Below are 24,792 nucleotides of genomic sequence, written 5' to 3' on the forward strand. Positions count from 1 at the left end.
AAAACATCAAGGATAAAGCAATAACGCATTCAGACTTCATTCTGGGTCATCTTCCAAAAAGTTTACTATTACAAAGTATAAATGAATGACATGGAACATGAGTTGAAAAAATCCTGATTAGGGAAAAAAAAAGTACAGCACCATGATGTTTTACCATGTACTTTTGTGGGTTTAAAAATCAAATATAAATGTAGAGAAACTAAGAAAATTGCAGCAGAAGATAGCTGAACTGAATGCAACCTCTCTACACATACCCTAAATCAGTGGTCGCCAACCTTTCAGACCTCACAGACCACTAAACTCACAATTTTTAATCCCTCAGACCACTAACATGAATTTTATATGCCTTACACACACAATGCTCTGGCTCTCTGCTCCATCCTCCTGGATCAGACTGCTGCCTTACACACACAATGCTCTGTCTCTCTGCTCCATCCCCGTGGATCACACTGCTGCCTTACACACACAATGCTCTGTCTCTATGCTCCATACCCCTGGATCACACTGCTGCCTTACACACACACACAATGCTCTGGCTCTCTGCTCCATCCCCTGGATCACACTGCTGCCTTACACACACAATGCTCTGGATCTCTGCTCCTTCCCTCTGGATTACACTGCTGCCTTACACACACAATGCTCTGGATCTCTGCTCCTTCCCTCTGGATTACACTGCTGCCTTACACACACACAATGCTCTGGCTCTCTGCTCCATACCCCTGGATCACACTGCTGCCTTACACACACAATGCTCTGTCTCTCTGCTCCATCCCCCTGGATCACACTGCTGCCTTACACACACAATGCTCTGGCTCTCTACCCCTGCTGCTCCCCCCACTCACACATACTGCTACCTTACACAGACTCATCATTGGATCTCACCTCCTTATGCAGCCATGTGCTCGAGCTCGGTGCTCCCTCCCACAGTCTGTGGTCGACGCATGCTTGGAAGCATTGAACTTCGTTATTTTCAGCACATTGTTGTGTTTTACGTCACCGCGTATCGTTTTTTTAACCGATGGTGTGTAGGCGCGACGGACCATCAGTCAGCTTCATCGGTTAACCGATGAAAACGGTCCTTCAGACCGTTCTCATCGGATGGACTGATCGTGTGTACGCGGCTTAACTCTTCCTTAAAGAAAGCATTGCTTTGTTCAACCATGCACTGTTATGTTATGATAAAATTCAATAAGAATCCATTGAGAGGATCCTGGAATAGGGGGGTATCAGCCACTGTCAGGGAAGTGGGCAATGCAAAGGCTGTGGTGATTAAAGTTGGCCATACATTAGAAATTTTTCATTTTAAGAACACGTATCTCATTTTCCAACCATAAGAGCCCATTCACACTGTGCCGCCCATAGCGTCAATGGTATAACGCTGCTATTTTTAGCCGCGATGCTATGGGCGGATATGCGGCGCATTTTGGGCGCTAGTGGGGCGCATTTACTTCCCCCTAGCGGCCAAGAAAGGGTTAAAACCGCAGCAGCGCATTGATTGCAATGGGCAGCAGCGGAGGAGGAGCGGTAAACACACCGCTACTTCTTCGCTCCTTCGATGCGGCTAGCAGGACTTTTTTTACCGTCCTGCTAGCGCACCGCTCCAGTGTGAAAGCCCCTCGGGCTTTCACACTGGAGTGAATGGGAACAGATTTTTAAGGGTGCATTGCAGGCGCTATTTTCAACACTATAGCACCTGCAATACACTCCAGTGTTAAAGGGGTCTTATTGACATTAAACAGCAGTGACGAGATATTCAAAGAAGCAGAACGAACAAATACATTTCTAGCTGTATATGCGATTTTCATTTGAAAAGTCCATTCATTCCAAAATCAAATGTTTAAAGCAAAGAAAATTTTGAAGCACTTTCAATAGACATTCGTCTAGTCATCGTATGTACTAAGAATTTTCGTGTTTGTATGAATATCCGCTAGTGTTTGGCCAGCTAATGACATCAGATGATAAAGAGCTTTCTAGGTATTTTATAACTGTAACATAGGTTTGGTTTTATATAATCAGACCTCCTAGAGAAAAACCCAATCTTCATGCTTCATGATCCCATGTTACAGAAAAGAACTGCAGAAGATTGTTCTTTATACCTCTTCACACAATGGAACTTTGCCTTTGTTGTCTTTAATTTTGTCCCATAATGATGAGTCTTCTGCCCATGCCATACTCTCTAGAATCTGTTCCTCTATCTGGTTAAGGTGTTTTATCACTTCCCGACATAAGCCTTCTTCTGCCTTAATAAGAAGTTCAATCACCTGGAAATACAGTACACTTCTAAAATATTCACAAATATAAAACAATATAACATTCACAAACAAAAAACAATATAATATTCAATGGAGATTCAACTCAAGTTATTTTTCTTAAAAGAGTGGTAAATAACTGGAACACTTGTATTTATCTGCTGTGTCCCCATTGGGAAAATGTATTTTCCTATTCTGTCCTGGTAACTGGGTGCCACCAGGACAGAAAGTTAATATAAAATACCTTCAACAGGGTCACAGATATCAACAAAACCTAAAATATGCTGTCTATGGATTAAATGAGCTGTCTATGGATTTTATGTGCGGTCTATGGATTTTATGTGCGGTCTATGGATTTTATGTGCGGTCTATGGATGCTCACAAGGGGGTGCACATGAATTGGTGCCTCCTGAGCACCCAGCTTGCTACAGGAGGCACCCGAAGGAGGAAGAACCTGACAGCACTGGTGTGGACTGACAGAAGAGGAGGAAAGTGACCTTTATGTGCAAAGTTCTACAGAGCAGGTAAGTATAACCTCTTTTTTATTTAAAGAAAATGCCTTTAGTAACATTTAAATTGAGAGTCTAATCCCTCCTATCCAAAGCCAAATTTGGAATACTAATACTATTGTATTGAGTGATAGAATGGATGTGACAACTAAGCCAAATATTAGATGAGGAAATAGTGACACCTGTTGGTAACAAATATATAACACTGCATCGTAAAAAAAATTCTATCCAGAACACTTTAACCACCATTGTGTCAAAACCTTCAAGAATTTGTCCATGAAAATCTGCCATCATTCATCTCTAAAGAGGAACTTCACTACCCTCTGCATCCTAAATGTTTTGCCCCTCTTAGCTGTTATGCAGCATTGTTCTTAACTTACAGACTCACCTGCCAGTGTTGTCCTGATGAGATCTACCACTCAGGCATCACAGCCCAGGTTCTCCTCAGTCATCGTGAGCAGGCTGCTTCTATCAAGTTCAGGCCCGTGTCCAGCTGGCTTTGAGTCCCTAATCCTAAAGCCTCCTGAGATAAGTGATGGGTATAGTCAAGAATGTTGGCCAGGAGGGGGAATGGGGGTGTTGGACCAGCAAAAAAAAAAAAAAAATCTATATTTGGACAGACGAATTGAAGGTTATAACCCCCATCAGTTTATTTTTGTCATCTGTGTCCCATTGGAGAGATTTCCCTTCACTTGTGATCCCATAGTTACCATAGCTAAATCAGGAAGCGAGAGGAAAGTCACCCACAAAGTGGGGATCCCTGATTGTCACCAGGGTCTTCAGACCCAGCTTCCCCATTGGAAGATTTCCCTCAATTACAGTTCTGGTAACAACACAAAGTTTGGGATTTTCTTTTGCTTCCATTCGCTGTGATAATGGTAAAAAAGACAAATAGAGAGGGCTAATCTCCAAATCACAAGCACAGAGAGCAATAAAAACCTGACAGGGGATCTAATCCCTCTAAACCAGGGGTTTCAAACTGGCGGCCCTCCAGCTGTTGTGAAACTACAAGTCCCATCATGCCTCTGCCTGTGGGAGTCATGCTTGTCACTCTCAGCCTTGCAATGCCTCATAGGACTTGCCTCACAGCAGCTGGAGGGCCGCCAGTTTGAGACCCCTGCAACTAAAAAAAGCTTTTCCTTCAGATATACTTTAACTTCAATTCCTGACAGGGAGTCCACTGAGGGACCGCTATCTCTAATCTTCGAAAAGCTGACCAGAAGAAGTTGCCAATGTCGTATTTACACTCAACCAATTCCAAAAAATATTAGTTTGTCGCATTATATTGAAATACCCTTCATTACAAAAAGCTACCATGACAGAAACACAGAGGCTGCCAGTGCTGCCGCTTTCTATCTGAAAAAGTTAGTTTCGTGGCTTTCATGCTGACCGCCTTGTTCAATATATTCACCCTCTGATCTTCAAACAAGGACTTTTCTCCAACTTAACTGATCCTCATAACGGTTACAGGTCAGTGATGTAAAAAGCAAGTCCCCATAAAAGCAAGACAACTAGCATTTTTAAAAACAAAGAGCAGTAATAAAAGCCTGCCATGACATATTTCTGTCATGGCAGGTTTACCTGAAGTAAAATGTATATTACACAATATATATATATATATTAATATAGTAAAGTAATATAAATCTCACTTCAGGCAAACCTGTCATGACAGAAATATGGGGGGGGGGGGGGGGGGGACAAATACATATAAAAGAGACAGATTATTCTGGAGGACTGCTATATAACAGATGTTGTCTGCAATAATTCATCATACATACCTTATAGAAATGGTAGGGTGCCAACTCAAACATGACCATGATTTGAGGGAAGTTGCCTGGAGGCTTGTAGGAAAAGATGGTAATTTCGAGGCAGCATGCCAGAAGGGACTTGTGGAAGATTTCTTGCTCCAGAATACTCTGCAAAATGGAGAACATTTCAGCTATGCGACTTCACAATGGATGCATCTGCTTTACCACAACAGGTACATTAAAAAGAACACAAGGGTAACAGTGTTTGCAATCACACTATAGGCATCAAAGAGAAGTTGGATGCAGAGACAAAATGTGACCATCGTCAGGGAGATGACTCTTCTGACACTTTCCTATACATTGTCACATTAGGTAACTGATCTGAGAGAAGCTTGCTACAAACACCACCAAAGTTAGATTATTGGGAAGAAAACAGAAGCAATCAGACACAAGCGTTTCCAATCAACCTGACAGCTTTTACCTTTCAAGCCTTAAAGCGGAGGTCCACCTGAATTTTTTTTTTTAAAAGCCAGTAGCTAGAAATACAGCAGCTGCTGACTTTTAGAAAATGGACACTTACCTGTCCAGCGCGCCCATGATGTCGGCAGACGAGGCTGAGCAATCGCTCGTCTCTCAGATGCTAACGCCGCCATCATTGGTGAGGGAATCAGGAAGTGAAGCCTGGCGGCTTCACTGCCCTGTTCCCTACTACGCATGCGCGAGTAGCGTGGCGCACCGTCATGGGTCCTGCTCTCTCTTTGGAACAGTGTGTTTCCCAGAAGACAGCGGGCAGGGGTGACGTGAAGGGGCGTGACTCCCACAGGAGTCAATACCTGAAGTGGTGCAAATACCTGTTTTACACAGGTATCTGCACCCCCCTCCCCCCTGAAAGGTGCCAGATGTGACACAGGAGGGAGGGAGGGTTCTGAAAAGCGTAAGTTCCATTTTTGGGTGGAACTCCGCTTTAAGGCCTCATTCACACTTGTAAATGGAGCCATTTGGGATTATCCATCTCGCTCAGTGGGGTTCCCTGTGATTAGCTGATGGGAGCCTGAGGGCAACCACAGCTATTCACGGACGTTCACATGTAATCGCTCATGTAGTGATTACCTGTGGATGGTCATCCCTGGGCACAGTGATGTCTGCTGGTGCGCAATTTTTCCCATGTCTCTATAGAAATACAGAGTCTCCCATTTTTTAGCTTATTCTTTAAATACTACCTGCCTGGGTGTGCCTACCTTCTATCGTTCACCAAGTGAGGTGAGGCACCAACCCAGAACATGTATGCAGCAAAAAAAAAAAAAACAAGTGTCAGATTTCTATATCCTTATATGTGTTCTGGGTCAATAACTGAAAGTATGTATACAAGGTAAGCCCCCTTGTGTGCAATGTAAAATAAATCAGTACTATTTTTAGTGCTGTACCGCCTGAAAAACTCCTCAGTGTGAAAGGGGTCTTACAGATGATGGAGACCACTGAGCTCATTGAGATCTTCAATGCTGCAGAAATTCTTCTGTACCCTTTCCCATATCTGTGCCTCGATACAATCTTGTCTCGGAGGTCTACAGACAATTCCTTGGACTTCATGGCTTGGTTTGTGCTCTGACATGCACTGTTAATTGTGGGACCTTATATAGACAGATGTGTGTCTTTCCAAATCATGTCCAACTGACTAAATCCAGTTGTAGAAACACCTCAAGGATGATCAGTGGAAACTTGAGTGTGATGGCAAAAAGCTGTGAATAATGTTATTTTTTTTATTTTTAATAAATTTACAGAGATTTCAAACAAACTTCTTTCACGTTGTCATTATGGGATATTGGGCCAGATCCACAAAGAAATGTATAGGCGCAGCGTATCAGAGATACGCTACGCCACCGTAACTTTTCCGGCTTTGGTTAGAATCCTGAAAGATTCCGCGCCTAAAGTTATGGCGGCGTAGTGTATTTCTGGCGGCGGAATTCAAATCGGCTATTAGGGGGCGTGATTCATTTAAATGAAGCGCGTCCCCGCGCCGATTGAACTGCGCATGCTCCGTTTCGAAAATTCCCGCCGTGCTTTGCGCGAAATGACGTCGCAACTACGTCATTTTGGAAATTAGATGTGAGTTACGTCCATCCCTATTCACGGACGACTTACGCAAAAAAAAAAAAATTCAAATTTTGACGCGGGAACGACGGCCATACTTAACATGGCAAGTCTATGTATACGCCGCAAAATACCAGCTTTAAATATACACCGGAAAAAGCCGACTACAGACGACGTTAGAAAATGCGACGGGCGCGCGTACGTTCGTGGATCGTCGTAAATCACTAATTTGCATACCCGACGCGGAAAACGACGTGAACTCCACCCAGCGGGCGCCAAATTATTGCACCTACGATCCGAAGGCGTACGCCTGTGGGATCGAACCCCGAAGCCGTTGTATCTTGGTTTGAGGATTCAAACTAAAGATACGACGCGGGAAATTTGAAAGTACGCCGGCGTATCAGTAGATACACCGGCGTACTTGCTCTGTGAATCTGGCCCATTGTTTGTAGAATTGAATCCATATTGGAATAAGGCTAAAACCTAACAAAATGTGGAAAAAGTGACGCGCCGTGAATACTTTCCGGATGCACTGTACCAAATAAGTGTATATACACAATACCTCCTACACACATATACCCGATAAAAAAGTGAGAAATAAGTGCTCCCTCAAGGCTACTATAATGTATTGTGTTTCTTATCAGTTCAGTTTCTGTGTAAGGTGCTCCAATCTTCAGTGTGCATACACAAGACTTGTAATCAATTCACAATTTCCGTGCAAAGTACTCCATTGTTCAATGTAAACGCAATCCAAGTGCTTTGTGATCCACCCTGTGTGTACCAAATACAGGCTCATATATTGGTGACCAATCACATGCTGTTCTCCCCTAGTGGATCTGCACTCACCGGACTAAACCAATAAAAGGACTTCGATGCACTTTTGGTTATTATTTTCAGCCCTCCGGGGTCCGCTCCTCTCCCCATCTCTGCTCTGGTTTTTCTACCATTTGCCATCAAGTTCCATGCCACCATAAAACGAAACCAGGGAAAATCCATACATAGGGGCTGATTTACCAAGCCTTTACTCCATGACTCATGGAGTAAAAGCAGGAGTAGCAGCCGTTTTGCCATTTACTAAAGAAATACGCTGCTAGTGCAGTGTATTTCCCTAGTTACTAATGTGCTCCGTGCGCCCAGGAGAGGGTGCATTGTGCACCAGTACAGACCTGGCGCACGGCACATTAAACTGTAAATTGCGGGGGTTTGGGCGGGAGTTTATTAGGGGGGGAGGTGGGGGGATGCAGGGGAAGTGAAGTGACATGTGTTTTGAAGTGTTTGGCGGGCCGAATTGAAAGGGAAAGTGTTTTTTGAAAACAGATCCCCGTACGCTTGCACAGTGCGCCTGAACCTCGGGAGGTTCATTTGCATACTGGGCATGCGCAGAGAGAAAAGTCAGGGATTCCCGTGCGCCTTGTCAGTACGCCGTGAAAATCTTGGTAAATACCAAGCGGCGTACCCGTGAATGCGCTGCGTGACGCGGCGCACGGGAATCTCCGAGCTGTTTTCAGCCCTGAAGGGGAACTCGGCGCCAAATTTCAAACTTGAAATCGGCGCGGGTCCCCCTCCAGGGCTACATTAGGCTCTTAGGCTTGGTCCGGAACGTGAGGGGTTAAACCCGCGCCGATTCGGCGCGGGGGTCCCCCCCCAGATCCAAACCAAGCCCTCATCCCAAGCATGCAGTCTGGCCCGGACAGGAATGGGGGCGGGGACGAGCGAGCGGCCCCCCCCCCTCCTGAGCCGTACCAGACCGCATGCCCTCAACATGGGGGAGTGTGTGCTGTGGGGGAGGGGGGCACTGCCCCCCCACCCCACAGCACTCTTGCCCCCATGTCGATAGGGACAAGAGCCTCTTCCCGACAACCCTTGCCATTGGTTGTCGGGGTATGCGGGCGGGGCTAATCGGAATCTGCGAGCTCCCTTTAATAAGGGGGCCCCCAGATGCCGGACCCCCACCCTATGTGAATGAGTATGGGGTACATCGTACCTCTACCCATTCACATGGGGGAAATGTAAAGTAAAATAAAACACCACACACAATAAAATATTTTATTAATCAGCTCCGGAGCCCCCCCTTTCTTCTTTAGCTCTCTTAGAAGGGGGGGTTTCTTCTCTCCCGATCTTCTGCCGGGACCCTGGGCTTCGGTGATTTCTGCCGGGGGAGGGCGCCATCCCTCGGTCCTCTCCGGAGCCTTCCGCCGGATGCCCCCACCCCATTTAAGCTCTTTTTCATTAGGGAGGGGCATCCGGACTTCGGGGTCTTCTGCCGGGGGATGGCGCCTATCCCCCGGTCTTTCCGGTGCCTTCCGCCAGGGTTCCGGTCTTCCTGGTCTTCTGCCGGGGGTGCGCCAACTCCCCGGTCTTTTCTCTGCTCCCTCTTCTGCCTGGCTCCCCCGCGGAGCCAGGGCTTTCTTCCGTCTTCTTTCTTCTCTCTTCCTTCTTCTGCCTGTCTCCTCCGGGAGCACAGGGCTTGTCTGCGCTGTCCTCTCCCTTCTCTTCCATTGGATGTTGACACGACGAGGTTCCGCGCTGACATGCCGTGTCAGCGACGGGCATGGACTTATATAGGGTAATGCCACCATGTGACCTCAACCCATGTGACATCACATTCCCTGGGCATGATGGGAATGTGATGTCACATGGGTTGAGGTCACATGGTGGCATTGCCCTATATAAGTCCATGCCCACTGCTCAGACGGCATTCCAGCGCCGGACCTCGTCGTGTCAACATCGAATGGAAGAGAAGGGAGAAGACAGCGGAGACAAGCCCTGTGCTCCGCGGAGGAGACAGGCAGAAGCGGAAGGCATCGCAGAAGCCCGGAGAGTGGCGCCCTCCGGCGGAAGACACCGTACAAGCCCGGGACCCTCCCCCAAAGGCAGGAGCCTCCCTGGTGAAGGGGGTCCCGGTGAATTACGTCGCTGAAGACGGGGGTGGGGTGCCAGTGCACCCCCCCCCGCAGAAACCGTCGTGGAAGCCCGGGACCCTCCCCCAAAGGCAGGAGCCTCCCTGGTGAAGGGGGTCCCGGTGAATTACGTCGCTGAAGACGGGGGTGGGGTGCCAGTGCACCCCCCCCGCAGAAACCGTCGTGGAAGCCCGGGACCCTCCCCCAAAGGCAGGAGCCTCCCTGGTGAAGGGGGTCCCGGTGAATTACGTCGCTGAAGACGGGGGTGGGGTGCCAGTGCACCCCCCCCGCAGAAACCGTCGTAGTAGCCCGGGACCCTCCCCCAAAGGCAGGAGCCTCACTGGTGAAGGGGGTTCCGGCAGAAGATGGCGAAGCCCGGGGCCTAATGGGGTGGTGGTGGGGGGCCCCGGCAGAAGACCCCCGGCTGACTAATAAATTAATTTATTCATGTGTGGTGTATTATTTTTTTCCATTTTTTTCCCCAGGTGAATGGGTAGGGGTACAATGTACCCCCATACTCATTCACATAGGGTGGGGGGCCGGAATCTGGGGACCCCTTTATTAAAGGGGTCTCTCAGATTCTGATAAGCCCTCCGCCCGCATACCCCGACAACCAACGGCCAGGGTTGTCGGGAAGAGGCTCTTGTCCCTATCGACATGGGGACAAGAGTGCTTTGGGTTGGGGGGGCAGTGCCCCCCTCCCCCACAGCACACACTCCCCCATGTTGAGGGCATGTGGTCTGGTATGGCTCAGGAGGGAGGGGGGCGCTCGCTCGTCCCCACCCCCATTCCTGTCTGACCAGACTGCGTGCCTGGGATAATGGCTTGGTTTGGATCTTGGGGGGGACCCCACGCTATTTTTTTTGTGCGGGTTTAACCCCTTATGTTCCAGACCAAGCCTAAGAGCCTGGTATGCACCTGGAGGGAACCCACCTTTTTTTTTTTTCGGGGGTCTGGAGTTCCCCTTCATGAACAGCGATCTGTCATTTACACATGTCAGTCCCCCCCCCCCTACAGTTAGAACACACCCAGGGAACATCTTTAACCCCTCCCTCGCACCTAGTGTTAACCCCTTCCCTGCCAGTGGTATTTTTTGAGTAAGCAATGCATTTTTTACAGCACTGATCGCTAGAAAAATGCCAATGGTTCCAAAAAAGTGTTCGATGTGTCCGCCATAATGTCGCAGTACCGATAAAAATCGCTGATCGCCCCAATAACTAGTTAAAACAACAAAAAAAAAATATTTGTAGACGCTATAACTTTTGCAAAAACCAAACACTAAACGCTATTTGCGATTTTTTGGAACCAAAAAGATGTAGAATACGTATCGGCCTAAACTGAGGGGTTTTTTAGTTTTTTCAATATATATTTTTGGGGATATTTATTAGAGCAAAAAGTAAAAATAATTTTTACATATGTGGGCGGGACTTACGCAAGTCCCGCCCACATATATAAACATCGTTCAAACCACACATGTGAGGTATTGACGCGTGCGTTAGAGCGAGAGCAATACTTTTACCACTAGACCTTCTTTGTAACTATAAACTGGTAACCTGGAAAAAAAAGAAAAAGGTCGCCTATGGGGATATTCACGGAATTCATTTTGGCCCCATTGCAGGAGTGTTTCCAATAGTAAAGCGTGACATGTAAGGTATCTATTTACTCAGTGTAACATCATCTTTCACATTATCCCCAAAAATTGGGCTCACTTTTGTGTTTTGTTAATTTTTAACCACTTGAGCCCGGACCATATTTCTGGTCAATGACCGGGCAAGTTTTTGGGATTCGGCACGGCGTCGCTTTAACTGACAATTGCGCAGTCGTGCGACGTGGCTCCCAAACAAAATTGGCAACCTTTTTTTTCACACAAATAGATTATTAAATGTGCGTGTTTACTTCTGTCTTTAACACCTCCCCTTCAGGCTGGAAAGCATCAGATCAGGGGAAACAAAAAAAAAAAAGCTCTCATTCCATTGCAGCTTGGTTCCTACATGTGTGATGAACTGAGCATGCTCAAACACTTAGAAAAAAATTATCCTTTCTTTTTAAAAGGTGAAAAACACTCATTGGATGCTCATAGAGCATGGTTTGGATTAATTGCAGGTGTGCCCAATTACAAGCTCACCCAAACTAGAGACTGCAATTTGTTCATGTGATTCCAATTGCTTCATTACTAGCACTGTTATAAAAAGCTTGGATCGATCAGTCCTCAGCTGCCCTCAGAAGGGGCAGGCTGGCAGAAATGCTGTTGCTAAACACAAATGTGGTTTGTTGCATGGGTTTTGTTTTATTTTGCCAATGGTTTTGGTTTATTTTTAAATGATGTTCACTTTGATGTATTTGTCGATGTGGCCTTATTTTATGAAAAATGTGTAAAGCTATGGTTAATTAGAATTTTGAAATGTATTTTTGTTTGTGTTTGTTTGTTTGTCTTTTTTTGCTTTCCTTGTTTTGTTGACCAATAAAAATTACTTTAAAATTGTTAAGTTTGTCTTTTGTTACTTTTTCATGCTACATATGTTGACAGCTGCAGCTGAAATCGGTTTGGGCCTAACAAATTATGTGTGATTTTTGTCTAAGCTTCTTTCCTGGTGTGTAATCATGAAATGTTTGCCATGTTTATTCTCCCTGACTTTAAAGACAAAAACTGGTAAGTATTTTATTTATTCTGAAGTGGTCCTCAGCCCTCAAGTACCCCCGACAGGACATGTTTTGGGGATTTCTCTTATCAAGAATTGCTGTCCAGACTATTTTAAAGCACATGTGCAAGATGAAGGAAAACCTGCAAACATGGCCTGTGGGGGGGGGGGGGGGGGGGTTTGCTATTGGTGGACAGGCTTGACGTGCTGATTTACAGCACTGTGCTTAAATCTAGCGCAAGGCAATCCTATTCAAATTGTGGGTGTTTGAGGGAAGCCAAGTGAGTGTTAGAACCCCTGCTTTGTGTTTTTTTATTTTTGTGTTGAGCTTTGTGTCCCTTTTCTTAAAATTGGCTTCACTTCCTGTCACACAGCTGAACAGGAAGTGAGGTTAAAACCCTACCAGTGTCATTTCTTGGGGACACCGGTCAATCTAACTAGTGTCCCCATTAAGCAAATTGCACTCCAGCACTGCTGTGTACACCCCAAATCATGGGTCTTCAAACTACGGCCCTCCAGTTGTTCAGGAACTACAATTCCCATCATGCCTAGTCATGTCTGTGAATGTCAGTGCATTACAAGGCCTCATGGGATGTGTAGTTCTACAACAGCTGGAGGGCCGTAGTTTGAGGATCCCTGCCCCAAATGATTATTTAGTTTGGGGTTTAGTAAAGGCAAAGCCACTCTGCAGTACAAGCATAGTTGCTGAAAATCAGAGAGGAAGCACTGATGGTTTTAACATCCAATCCTGTAGAAGCAAAGTTGTTTTTTGTTTTCTTCCTTGCTTTGCACTTGTAGGAGTGGATTTGCCTTTAGTAAATGGACCCCAAAGTCCAAGATCCCTAATAATTTGGGGTGTACACAGCAAAATGCTAGAGTGCAATTTACATAATGGGAAACTATTTAGATTGATCTCTGTGTCCACAAGAAAATATATTAGTAAGGTTTTACCCTCACTTCCTGTTTGGCTATGTGACAGGAAGTGAATGAATTAGAAAGGGTGAAGACACCTCACAAATGTTGTCACTATCAGGGGTGCAGACATCCCCAAAAAAATGAGCAGATAATACTTATTTGCAAATTAATAATTTTTTAGTTAACATTGGGTGGGGTGCTCTAACACACACATTCCTACATATTAGCAACGCTGTATCCTGGCCTATTGGCATGGTTATATTTTCTTAGGCCTCTCAATAAAACTCTATGAAATTTGTGCTTAAACTAGAACCAGGGGCGGACTGACAACTCATGGGGCCCCTGGGCAATAGAAGATTATGGGGCCCCTCTGGCTTACAGATGACCACCACGCCAGGAGGTAGTGCAGAGGCGGGCAGCTAAAATCTTGGGATATTCACATTAAAAGCATGTCATTTTCGGACATATCAGGGACAGATCTAAAAAAAACACAGATTTTTACATACTGTCCCTGGTTTTACTGAGCCTGGCAACCCGGATGGGGCCCCCTAGTGGCATGGGGCCCTTGGGCAGTGCCCGAGTGACTCAATGGTCAGTCCGCCCCTGACAAGAACTATAATCAACAAGTTTTATTTTCTTTCATTTTGGATAGAGTGAGGGAGGGTTATAGGCCCTGTCAGTTTATTTTGTATTATCTGTGTCCAATTGGGGAGATTTGCCTTCACTTCCTGCCCCATAGCCAAACAGGAAGTGAGAGAAAAACTATGCAAATTAACCACTTCCCGCCCAGCCTATGGCCGATTTACGTCCGGGAAGTGGTTACACAATCCTGACAGGACGTCCTGCAGGATTTCATGCCGCACGCGCCTGTGGGGGCACGCAGCGCGGCGATCGGTGATGCGGGGTGTCAGTCTGACACCCTGCATCTCCGATCTCGGTAAAGAGTCTCTCACGGAGACGGAGACTCTTTACCACGTGATCAGCCGTGTCCAATCACGGCTGATCACGATGTAAACAGGAAGAGCCATCGATGGCTCTTCCTCACTCGCGTCTGACAGACGCGAGTATAGGAGAGCCGATCGGCGGCTCTCCTGACAGGGGGCGTTCGCGCTGATTGTTTATCAGCGCAGCCCCCCCTCGGATCACCACACTGGACCACCAGGGATGCCCACCCTGGACCACCAGGGTGTGCAAAAACAAAAAAAATATAGAACAAAAAAACAAAAAGCATTAAAAAATAAGAAAAAAGATGCCAATCAGTGCCCACAAATGGGCACTGACTGGGAAAATCAGTGCCACCCCACAGTGCCCATCCATGCACAGTGCCCACCTATCAGTGCCCACCTGTGCCACCCATAAGTATCCATCAGTGCCACCCATAAGTGCCGCCCATAAGTATCCATCAGTGCCACCCATAAGTGCCGCCCATCTGTGCCGCCCATGAGTGCCCATCAGTGCCGCCTATGAGTGCCCATCAGTGCCGCATAGCAGCGCCGCCAATCAATGCCACCTCATCTGTGCCGTCAGTACTACCTCATCGATGTCCATCAGTGCCATCTCATCGGGGCCCATCAGTGCCGCCATATCAGTGCCCGTAATTGAAAGAGAAAAACTTATTTACAAAAAAATTAACCTAAAAAAAGAAAAAGGTTTTTTTGTTTCAAAATTTGCAGTCTTTTTTTAGTTGTTGCGCAAAAAAAAAACGCAGAGGTGATCAAATAACAACAAAAGAAAGCTCTATTTGTGGGGAAAAAAGGACGCCAATTTTGTTTGGGTACAGTGTTGTATGACCGCGCAATTGCCATTCAAAGTGCGACAGTGTTGAAAGCTGAAAATTGGCTTGGGCGGGAAGGTGCGTAAGTGCCTGGTATGGAAGTGGTTAAGGGAATCCAGTGCCCCCCCAGAACTAGTGTGTGGGTCCCCTGAAAATTACTGGGCGGGGTTATACAAAAACAGGGTGTGACCTTGACAGGAAGGGGTGGGTCATTTTTCTATTAGGAGGTGCAGATATGTAGTCAGGCCTAGGGCAGAACCAAACCTTAATATACTACTGCATATTAGGGCTTATTTAGACCGGAACCGATTTACAGCGTGTTTTTATATTGTGGGAGGAAACCCACGCAGGCACAGGGAGAACATGCAAACTCCATGCAGATGCTGTCACGGGCGGGATTCGAACCAACGACTCTTTTGCTGCTAGGTCAAAGTGCTATACACTACACCACTGTGGTGAACGAACATGATTGCAGCTGAAAGCATGAGATCTTTTTTTTTTTTTTTCAATACCATGCTTTCCAGCCTTATTGACCCCGCCTCTCTCCATAAAGAGGACCTGTCACACACTAGTCCTATTACAAGGGATGTTTACATTCCTTGTAATAGGAAGAAAACTGATCATTTTTTTTTTTTTTTTTTATTTCAGTGTAAAACATTATAAAACTAAATAAAAATAAATAAGAAAACCCCAAAAATAAATTTTAAAGCGCCCCGTCGCGACGAGCTCGCGCACAGAAGCAAACGCATACGCGAGTAGCGCCCGCATATGAAAACAGTATTCAAACCACACAAGTGAGGTATCGCCGCGATCGTTAGAGTGAGAGCAATAATTCTAGCCCTAGACCTACTCTGCAACTCAAAAAATGCAACCTGTAGAATTTTTTAAACGTCGCCTATCGAGTTTTTTAAAGGGTAAAAGTTTGACGCCATGCCACGAGCGGGCGCAATTTTTAAGCGTGACATGTTGGGTATCATTTTACTCGGCGTAACATTATCTTTCACAATATAGAAAAAAATTGGGCAAAATGTATTGTTGTCTTATTTTTTAATTCAAAAAAGTGATTTTTATCCAAAAAAAGTGCGCTTGTAAGACCGCTGCGCAAATACGGTGTGACAAAAAGTATTGCAATGACTGCCATTTTATTCCCTAGGATGTCTGCTAAAAAAAAATATATAATGTTTGGGGGTTCTGATTAATTTTCTAGCCACAAAATTGTGATTTTCACATGAAGGAGAGAAGTGCCAGAATTAACCCGGTGGGCAAGTGGTTAAAGTACTCATGGCTATAAAGAATAGAGTCATTGCTCATTAAAAAAAAAAAAAAAAAAAGGGGGTCCCTCCAAATTAAATTACCAGGCCCTTCAGGTCTGGAATGGATATTAAGGGGAACCCCGCCGTAAAAACCCCAAAAAAAAAAGACGTGCGGTTCCCGGCAAATATCCATTCCAGACCCTTCAGGTCTGGTGTGGATTTTAAGGGGAACTCCACCCCAAATTGAAAAAAAAAATGGCGTGGAGTCCCCCTAAAAATCCACACCAGACCCTTATCCGAGCACGTTGACCTGGCCGGCCGCAGAAAAGAGGGGGGGACAGAGTGCGGCCCCCCCTCTCTCCTGAACCGCACCAGGCCACATGCCCTCAACATGGGGAGGATGTCCCCATGTTGATGGGGACAAGGGTCTCATCCCCACAACCCTTGCCCGGTGGTTGTGGGGGTATGCGGGCGGGAGGTTTATCAGAATCTGGAAGACCCCTTTAACAAAGGGGACCCCCAGATCCTGACCCCCCCCCTGTGTGAAATGGTAATGGGGTACATTGTACCTCTACCATTTCACCCCAAAAAAATGTCAAAGTGTTAAAAATGACAGTAGCCGGTTTTTGACAAATCTTTTAATAAAATCTTCTTTTCTTCTTTCCTTCGGGCTTCTTCCGCTGCTTCTTTCTTCTCGTCAACATCTTGCCCGACGTGTTCTTCTATCTTCTCCGTCCGTCCTTCCGCCTTCGGGTCCCGCATCTTGCCCGTTGTCTTCTCCGTCCGCCTCCTCGTCCGCATCTTGGGTCTTCTGCGGTCTTCTTCTCGGTCCGCCACCTTCTCGTCCCCTGCGTTTGAATTGTAATTGGCCGCCGTTTTCCCGCTCCTGGGACCCGCCCCCCTCTGACGCCACAAGTAAACTCCTTAGAAGGTCATGTGCGTCAGAGGGGGGCGGGGTCGCAGAGCGTCACACAGCGGGGGAATTCAATTTCAATCGCGCCGCCCGGAGAAGAAGTTCCCGCCGTGTCACACTCATGTGACCCCGCCCCCCTCTGACGCACATGACCTTCTAAGGAGTTTACTTGTGGCGTCAGAGGGGGGCGGGTCCCAGGAGCGGGAAAACGGCGGCCAATTACAATTCAAACGCAGGGGACGAGAAGGTGGCGGACCGAGAAGAAGACCGCAGAAGACCCAAGATGCGGACGAGGAGGCGGACGGAGAAGACAACGGGCAAGATGCGGGACCAGAAGGCGGAAGGACGGACGGAGAAGATAGAAGAACACGTCGGGCAAGATGTTGACGAGAAGAAAGAAGCAGCGGAAGAAGCCCGAAGGAAAGAAGAAAAGAAGATTTTATTAAAAGATTTGTCAAAAACCGGCTACTGTCATTTTTAACACTTTGACATTTTTTTGTGGTGAAATGGTAGAGGTACAATGTACCCCATTACCATTTCACACAGGGGGGGGGCCAGAATCTGGGGGTCCCCTTTGTTAAAGGGGTCTTCCAGATTCTGATAAACCTCCCGCCCGCATACCCCCACAACCACCGGGCAAGGGTTGTGGGGATGAGACCCTTGTCCCCATCAACATGGGGACATCCTCCCCATGTTGAGGGCATGTGGCCTGGTGCGGTTCAGGAGAGGGGGGGGGCCGCACTCTGTCCCCCCCTCTTTTCTGCGGCCGGCCAGGTCAACGTGCTCGGATAAGGGTCTGGTGTGGATTTTTAGGGGGACTCCACGCCATTTTTTTTTTCAATTTGGGGTGGAGTTCCCCTTAAAATCCACACCAGACCTGAAGGGTCTGGAATGGATATTTGCCGGGAACCGCACGTCTTTTTTTTTTTTGGTTTTTACGGCGGGGTTCCCCTTAATATCCATTCCAGACCTGAAGGGCCTGGTAATTTAATTTGGGGGAACCCCTACAAATTTTTTTGTTTTTTTTATGAATCAATCCCTTTAGAATTGTCAGAGCCGACAATTCATTATAGCCGCGTGTGAATTTTTAAATGACTTTTTTCCTTCAGAATGTCACTTTGTGCAGGGGGAGTTCTAAGTGCGGGAAAAATGCGCTATTTCACATGCTGACATTACACCCCCCCTAGGTACGAAATTTAAAGGAATATTTCACTTTTATTGTTTCACTTTAAGAATTATTAATTTCACTGCTCCCGAAAAAACGGCCGTTTTAAAAAATAAAAAAAGCATTGATACATGTTCCCTGGGGCAGGACTGAGGTCCCCAAACACTTTTTAGGACAAAACTTGCAGATTAGCCTTTAAAATGAACACTTTTGATTTCTCCCATAGACTTCTATAGGGAGTTCGGCGCGGCTTTACATATTAGTTTCAATGCGCCGGCTGCTACGCTGGTTCATGCGCCTGATTAAGCCTCCACCCGGAGTACTAATTAATGCATGAACCAGCGCAGCGCACATAGCTTAGTAAATCAGGCCCATAGTGTAATGCTACTTTAGCAGCAGGGAGTTGTTCCAGGAACTGACAAGCTGCCCATAGGTTCTACTAGCTGATAAAATTATGGAAAGGTTTTCCTGTCTTCTTGTCCCAAGTCATGAAGGTTGCCCCCTGTGGACAGCTACCTGATTTATGTAAATTCTGCCATCTTTCACAGCCTCCTTCACAACATTCACAAACTGCCCCCGCAATACTTAAGGGTCAAGGTCCACATGACAAGAATTTAGGGACTTTATCCTGTCCTCAGCACTTCCACAGATCTGTGCAGCAAAGTTATACACACAACACCAAGGATCATGCTGTCCAGAATGGATACCAGGAACGGCTGGTGGTGGAAGTGAATATGGGCAGCTGGTCCTTTGATTTCATGTGTGCTACAGTATTCTGACAGCTAGCACTCGCGGCCAGCACTCCCCGACACTCGCGGCCAGCACTCCCCGACACTCGCGGCCAGCACTCCCCGACACTCGCGGCCAGCACTCTCCGACACTCGCGGCCAGCACTCTCCGACACTCGCGGCCAGCACTCTCCGACACTCGCGGCCAGCACTCCCCGACACTCGCGGCCAGCACTCCCCGACACCATTCCCCAGCAGGACCCGCCATGGCAGTGCTGGGTCCACCGATGCGAGAGCGGAGCTTGGAAAAAATTGCAGAGGGAAGAATCGACTGTTGCTGGGGTGTGTGGAAGCGATCAGCTGGCTTGTCAGATGCTTCCCTGTAGCAGCCAGGAGTGGGTGAAAAACTCCTCGCTGCTGCCAATGTACAACGTACTTCCCCGGCTACGGTCGCAGAGGGGGATCAGGGATGTTCCCTGAGCTTCTTTTGCTCCAGAATTTTCTGAAGTTCACCACGGTCCAGCTGGCAAAAGGGGAGGGAGCAGACCAGCACAGCACTTTTACCTGAAACCTGATGTTAAAACCAAGATTAAGCTCACGCTTGCGGAGCATTGTTTAACCCCTTGAATACCTGCACATTTTTAAAAGTACCCAGGTAAAGAAGGGGTTAAAAAAATGCACCATTGAGAACATTAGAAGTAGTACCGCTCACAGAAAAGCAATTAAAAAAAGTTCTATTTCCTTACAGAGAGATCCACATCACCCAGCCGTTTCTTCTCCAGCTCAATAATGGATTCCAGAACTTTGTAGTACAGCACCTCTGCCAGCCTGAAGTATTTCTTTGCAATGTCTGGAAAATATTTGAACAAAAGTTACTATGGTGCAGAAATTCTATACATGGTAACAAAATATAAGTGTTTCAAATTGTTTCTTTCTGAAATCCCATAAGGTGTTGCTCTTTGTGTCTCTTAAAGCCCAACTCCAGCAGAATTATTTTTTAGGGACTATAGAATTTGTATTAACTGTGCACCCCAGTAAATTAAAAATTTGCATTTTCACACCCAAACGTCTCGAAATATATAGTAGCTGTACCAGTAAGGACCCAGTAATGCTCCTCCTGGGGCATTCATAAACACTGTTGACAAGCAGCGACAAATGAGGGGGTAGCGGTTGCTACACAGTGTACAGAGACAGGCACTGCACCTGTCTCTGTACACCACTTTTGAGTTGGTCTTAATAATCTCCAGTTTCATTATCTACAGGTAGAGGTGATTGTGTTTGAATCTGGTGCAGCCACAGCACCACAGCCAGTAGCACTATTAAGAACCACCTGAATCTGTTGTATGATTTTGTAAGACTACCAAACCTGGCAACAAAGCTTATGTGAATCTAAATCTGGACTTTTCAAATAGCCATATTTCGCCAGGAAAAGTGGTGCAAATTCTTTGCTGAATTCCCCTCCCATTTCTTCTATTGTTTTGATTCTTTGCATTTAATGAACTCATGATGTGGCTTCAAAAAGCCTTGTTTATTATTGGTTTTCACAATAGCACACCCCACCACCTATTGCCAGTAAAGCCAATAGCCATTTTTTTCTTTCCAATACCCACCAGTTTATGCTCCCTGTGTTACTCAATACTGATGCCCGCTAAAATACAACTAAACTCCAGACTGTTTTAAAGACACAAATGAACACAGCTTTGTAAACCTTAAGATAATGTTAGATGCATTTTTGAATGCAGGCAGTTTAAGGGAACCTGAATTTGACTTGGTATCAGTCTTTTACAGGCTGTACAGCAGAGCTCAATAAGGAGGTGCAGTAGACACACAAGAAACCAATAAGGTGAGCTACAGTGCGAGCAGCATGCTGACAGGAGGAAAGAGCAGAGCAGCAGAGAGATGGGCCTATCAGCGTGCTGCTTTTCTTTTCACTGTCCTGTCACAGGGTTGGACTGAGGATGAGATCTGTTAGTAGAAGTAAAGCTGCAGTGGAGAAGAATCAGGTCTCCTCCCCTGCTAGACAGAGCTGTGTAAATCTCCAGGCTGGATGGGTAAAAATACAAATTGTTTGGCAGATGAAACATCCGCCATACATATATTTCATCAGTTTATTTTGCTGTTTGCCTTGAGTTTAACTGTAAATCCAGCGTATTTGGTATCATTAAATAATGTGTCAAAAGTTTTTTACACACATAGTGAAAGCAAATTGTGAGAGCAAAAGTCCAAACTGTACTGAAACAGTCCAAGCGACAAAAATAAAAATATAAGGAACAAAGCAATGAAGTTGTGATTGTAAAGGGGTCCAGAGATGCAGGGGCTGTGTAATGTAAAGGGGTCCATATGTGCAGGGGCTGTGTAATGTAAAGGGGTCCAGAGGTGCAGGGGGCTGTGTAATGTAAAGGGGGTCAGAGGTGCAGGGGGCTGTGTAATGTAAAGGGGGTCAGAGGTGCAGGGGGCTGTGAAATGTAAAGGGGCCAGAGGTGCAGGGGCTGTGAAATGTAAAGGGGCCAGATGTGCAGGGGGCTGTGAAATGTAAAGGGGCCAGATGTGAAGGGGGCTGTGAAATGTAAAGGGGTGCAGGGGGCTGTGAAATGTAAAGGGGTGCAGGGGGCTGTGTAATGTAAAGGGGGCCAGAGGTGTGGGGTGCTGTGTAATGTAAAGCGAGCCAGAGGTGCAGGGGGCTGTGTAATGTAAAGGGAGTCAGAGGCGCCAGGGCCATCTTTTCCATTGGGCACGCTGGGCAGTTGCCCGGGGGCCCCACTTGCCTGGGGGGCCCCACCAGCTGCCCAGCAAAAAATTGTGGAGAGTGACGGGTTAGAACTGCCCATGCCCAGTTTCCGGAAATCACAGAGAAGATCCGGTCCTCCATGAGTGCAGGGGGTTGCTGATGTAAGGGGGGAGTGAATTCAAAAATGTAAGGGGGCACTGATATAAAGGTTCCCCCACCTATATTAGTGACCCCCCTTACTTTAGTGTATTTACTCTACGGAAGGTGGTCTCTGGTCACCAGAGTGCCCCCCACATCAGAGTTCCCCTTTACATCAGAGTCTGCAGGATTCCCCCTAACAATGCAAGGGGGAACTCAGTCTCCGGACCCTGATGTAAGTGGGAAAGAGAAAGCAGTGGACTCTGATATTAGGTGGTCTCTGGTCACCAGAGCCCCCCTCCACATCAGAGTTCCCCCCTTAGATCATGATCTGCAGCATTTCCCTTTACATAAGAGTTCCCTTTCACTGTAAGGGGGAATCCTGCAGACTCTGATGTAAGAGGAAACTCTGTGCTGGCTGGTTTATAGTAACCTGACCTTCATGTCAATGAAGACATTTTATTTGTATTTTTTTTACTTTTGTTTAACTTAAACACATTGCTAATAGCACTAGCTATATGTTCATAGTTTAAATACTGACATTTGCATTGTTCGGCACTGAAAACTGTCATTTTAGATACTAGTGGCAGTAAAAAATGTGGTTCTGCCAGTAAATTTTATGATTTTTGTCAGTAAATTCTCGTGCGTGATTGTGTAGACAGGGCCCCAGTGCACTGTATTGCCCGGGGGCCTATAATGCTCTTAAGATGACACTGAGAGGCGCGGGGGGTTGTGTAATGTAAAGCGAGCCAGAGGTGCAGGGGGCTGTGTAATGTAAAGGGAGTCAGAGGTGCGGGGGGGCTGTGTAATGTAAAGGGAGCCAGAGGTGCGGGGGGGCTGTGTAATGTTATCTTCATGTATTAGCAAGTGAATGCGGCCCTTCATGCATTCACATACATTAAATCCAGCCCTTAAGTGGAAAAAGGTTGCTGACCCCTGGCATAGACTGTATACTAGGTGGGGCTCTGATTCTATCAATCAAATCCTGCAATGTATAGTATAATGTTATTTCCAAGTAGCACATGTAGAGGAAATCATTTGATCTGTGCCAAGTCTTCCTTATAATCCACAAGATATCTGGGTAATTCTTTAGGGGACTTCCAAATTCCTTTCCATTGAGTCTACAAATGCCCAGTCTTTCTTCTTTCTAAACTACACAGTTTCCTTTAGATGGAATTACATGAAAAGAGGTAAAGCACGTGTATATTGATTTGTTCCATAATCTAAAAGACAAGAGGAGGTTTCCTCAAGTCAATTTAATTGATCAATTGTAGACTCGAAAGCTGGAAATCCCCACCAAAACCTGTCAAATTGTGAATGCCTGGATGCAACAACAAAGTAATCATTCCATTTCAATTTTTTCATAGTTAATATGTTTTAATTATATAATATATATATATTTTTATTATAAATTACATCATTGCCCACCTCTTTGCCTCATCCAACCATAGAATAATTTTCAATCATTGTGAAAATACACAGCATTCTCTAAATGGTGCCTGTGCCAAGCGGCCGACCCCTGATAGAATGCAGCAAGGCTGATGCTCAACATGGGACCCAGAAGCAAGTGGAGATCACTGGGGTAGTGGTGTCTACTACATTGGTTTCCAGCTTCTAGAGGGACCCCACAGGTATGGTATATAAATAGTTACATTATTATCTTCAGCTCCTGTGACCCAATCGCGGGACACCGGCAGTGATCGGGTCCGCGGGTGCGGAGTTTAGGACTAGGTCACGAGCGCGCCGGCACGTGCGCAACCCACGTCTGGACTCTTAAAGGCGACGTACCTGTACGTGCTTGTGCCCAGCCGTGCCCTTCTGCCGACGTATATCGGCGTGAAGGGGTCCTCAAGTGGTTAAAGTGGTTGTAAACCCTCATGGTTTTTCACCTTAAAGCGGATGTCCGCTGAAAAAAAAAAATATTAAAAGTCAGCAGCTACAAATACTGCAGCTGCTGACTTTTAATATCGGCACACTTACCTGTCCTGGAGTCCAGCGCTATCCGCAGCGATCGCTCATCACTCTGCTGCCCCCCCCTCGCCATCCTCGGTGAGGGAACCAGGAAGTGAAGCGCTCCGGTTTTACTGCCCGATTCCCTACGGCGCATGCGTGAGTCGCGCTGCGCCTGCTGACTGGCTCCCGCTGTGCTCTGGGAGCCGACGGGGGGGGGGGGGACGGGAGGTGACGTCCTGCCCGCAGTCTACCCGCAGACTGTGTGGCCGGAAGTGGGTGCAAATACCTGACCTGTATCTGCACCCCCCTCCCCCTGAAAGGTGTCAAATGTGACACCGGAGGGGGGGGAGGGTTCCGATCAGTGGGAGTTCCACTTTAGGGTGGAGCTCCACTTTAATGCATTCTATGCATTAAGGTGAAAAACCTCCTGTGATGCAGCTGCCTCCCAGAGCCCCCCTTTTACTTACCTGAACCAGTCTTTCCAGGGATGGGGACAAGCACAGCAGCTCCAGCCGGTGTCTCGGGTTGGATAGATTAATAGCAGTGCAGCCATTGGCTGCTGTCAATTAATACCAATGACGTGGGAGCCAAGTCCTGCTGTCTGTGTCAATGGACACAGCAGCAGGACACGGGAGCGTGCCTGCACGCATGCCCCGAGGGAGAGCGGCTCTCCAATGGGGCCCTCGAGAAGAGGAGGAGCAAGGAGCGCCGCTAAGGGGCCCCAGAAAAAGAGGATCGGGGGCCACTCTGTGCAAAACCAACTGCACAGAGGAGATAAGCATGACATGTTTGTTTTATAAAAAACAAAAACAAAAAAAACTTTAGATATCCTTTAATAAAGAAAAGATATCCGATCTCTTGTCTTACAAACATGAAAGATTGGAGTTCGAAGTTTTATGGGGTGTAAATTGCAATATAACTCTCACTACTGGTTTTGCTGTGGGAATGGGGAAAATAGAACTTTAGTCTGTTAGAATTTTATTTTATTTTTTTCTTACATTTTCTTTTTCCCCATCCCGCAGAATGGATGTCCACCGGGTGCAAATACCATATGCATGTCACATGTCATAAAAATGTCTGCATTTAGATAAA

The 24,792-nt window shown here is 46.6% G+C and overlaps 1 protein-coding gene across 1 annotated transcript in view; it reads right to left on the reverse strand.

The window, feature by feature from the left end:
- Positions 1 to 24,792, reverse strand: part of RBL2 (RB transcriptional corepressor like 2) — a 132,957-nt gene that overhangs the window by 26,941 nt on the left and 81,224 nt on the right. Inside the window, exons 11-13 of the mRNA XM_040328662.1 lie at positions 19,628 to 19,731; positions 4,537 to 4,674; positions 2,097 to 2,261 (exon numbers count right to left, since the gene is read on the reverse strand). Of these exons, the coding sequence (XP_040184596.1) occupies positions 2,097 to 2,261; positions 4,537 to 4,674; positions 19,628 to 19,731 (407 nt within the window). The remainder of the gene's footprint in view (positions 1 to 2,096; positions 2,262 to 4,536; positions 4,675 to 19,627; positions 19,732 to 24,792) is intronic.

The sequence above is a fragment of the Rana temporaria genome, chromosome 11 (assembly GCF_905171775.1).
Source record: "Rana temporaria chromosome 11, aRanTem1.1, whole genome shotgun sequence".
NCBI lineage: Eukaryota > Metazoa > Chordata > Amphibia > Anura > Ranidae > Rana > Rana temporaria.